This window comes from Pyxicephalus adspersus, chromosome 6 (genome assembly GCF_032062135.1).
Source record: "Pyxicephalus adspersus chromosome 6, UCB_Pads_2.0, whole genome shotgun sequence".
NCBI lineage: Eukaryota > Metazoa > Chordata > Amphibia > Anura > Pyxicephalidae > Pyxicephalus > Pyxicephalus adspersus.
Window position 1 is genome coordinate 70194111 of NC_092863.1, and position 1826 is coordinate 70195936.

Here is a 1826-nt window from a genome sequence, read left to right on the forward strand (position 1 = left end):
CCACCATGACAAACTGATGAACGACCCAGAAAAACCTGCTACTCCCTCGTCCTCCTTTCTCCTCTCTCCATTGAACAGAACAGTGCTGTGTGTACAGTGCTCATTTTTTGTTCATTTGTCACTGGAAACAATCATAAAGGATAATTAATTCTCCATTAGAAGATCTTGTGTCAGGAAGAACAACAACTGAAAAACAGGGACAGGGGTTGTCATCCTATAGCAGTAAGTGCATAAATAAAGACTTTAATGACCAGATTACCAGGTACGGAGGCTACAGATATTAAAATTATTTTTGAAAATACATTTTAAGGCTTGGCTCAAACATTCAGCCCAACAGTTTAGAACTGTGCAATCTTAGAAATTAGCCAGATCTTCTCTAAAGGGTCGGGCATAACCGTGATCAATATTATTAAACAGTATTTATATAGCTCCAACATATTACACAGCGCTGTACAATAAATAGGGGTTACAAATGACAGACATACATAGACACAGGAGCAGGAAAGGAACCTGTCTGAGAGAGCTTACAATATAAGAGATCATGACATGATAAGTCCTGGTTTCCTAGGTCCCACCTGGACTATTATTCTGCATGTGTGCATTGTTCATCAGTCTGGCAAGGATTGTGGGTCATATGGGCACCAGAAAGGGAATATGCTGAGTTAGCCCATATGGCAGCATTCTTCAGAGTAGTGGTAAACCTTTTGTGAAATTTTACTTAATGGGTTTACATATGCTTTAACAATGTACTATTCATGTAGGTTCTTTTGAAGTGATATATTCTATTTTTGTTGTTATGTTCTTAGAGAGACACAAGAATCAACCCAACATTACCGAAGCTGGATCTACATATCATACCGGTCTGGAGAAGGGGAATCACTGGGAAAGGCAGCGTTATAACAGTTCTTGATGATGGTCTGGAATGGAACCATACAGATATCTATGCAAACTATGTATGTTTAAATTCTATTTCAGTGAAGACTTCACATTCATGCCATGATGCTTATTTATACTAGTTACTGTCAATTTTTCTTATCAACCTGATAAAAATGTGCGATTTAAAAAATAATGCCATCTAATTTCACAGCAAGCATTATTTTTCTCTTGAGACTCATGTACATTAAACTGAGCATGAGATCACAACGCAATAGTTATTTTACAGCAATTTGGTAAACATGTCCCAATATGATATGGGAAAAATTAAATTGTGTTGCTTTATACTTAAGGGGGAACAAAACCATTCACAGACAAGTTGAAGTAACCTCATAGCAATCTTGTGATAAATATTTTAACAAAGCCAAGCTGTAGTTATATTTTATTCATACAGCATAGGAGAAATGGAATGTTGAAAGCATAATTTAGAGGTCAAAGTCCAGACAAAGGTAGCCAGTTATGTGAGAGCATACTATGTATTGCGTGCCAGGGTATACACAATCATTGAAAAAAATAAGCAGATCTCATGAAAATTATTGACCTTTTGCATATTTGGATCGGCAAACATGAGATCCTCATCCAAACACTGCCTACAGATAGAGTAAATTCATTTAAAAACCAAAACACATGGAAAATGTACCTTTTCAGCTGTTTGTTCAACACATTATATCAGTATATATAACATGCTGCCTTTTATTATAACTATATCCAGCTACTTACATCAGTGAAACTTGTTTAACATTGCTCCATACAAAACTACTTTAGTTGCAAGATGTGTTTGGATTTTCTTCCAAGATCTGACAATTTCAAACACAGAGTAAAGATGCTGTATTCCTATGCTCTATCCATGAAGAAGCAATGTTATTACCCTAGTGTGTTAGAACTACAGCGCA

The 1826-nt window shown here is 36.1% G+C and overlaps 1 protein-coding gene across 1 annotated transcript in view; it reads left to right on the forward strand.

Moving 5' to 3' along the window:
- PCSK1 (proprotein convertase subtilisin/kexin type 1) overlaps window positions 1-1826 on the forward strand; it is a gene marked incomplete in the record, with an annotated part of 36583 nt that overhangs the window by 14135 nt on the left and 20622 nt on the right. The window contains 1 exon segment of the mRNA XM_072416136.1: window positions 807-953. Coding sequence (XP_072272237.1) covers window positions 807-953 — 147 coding nt within the window.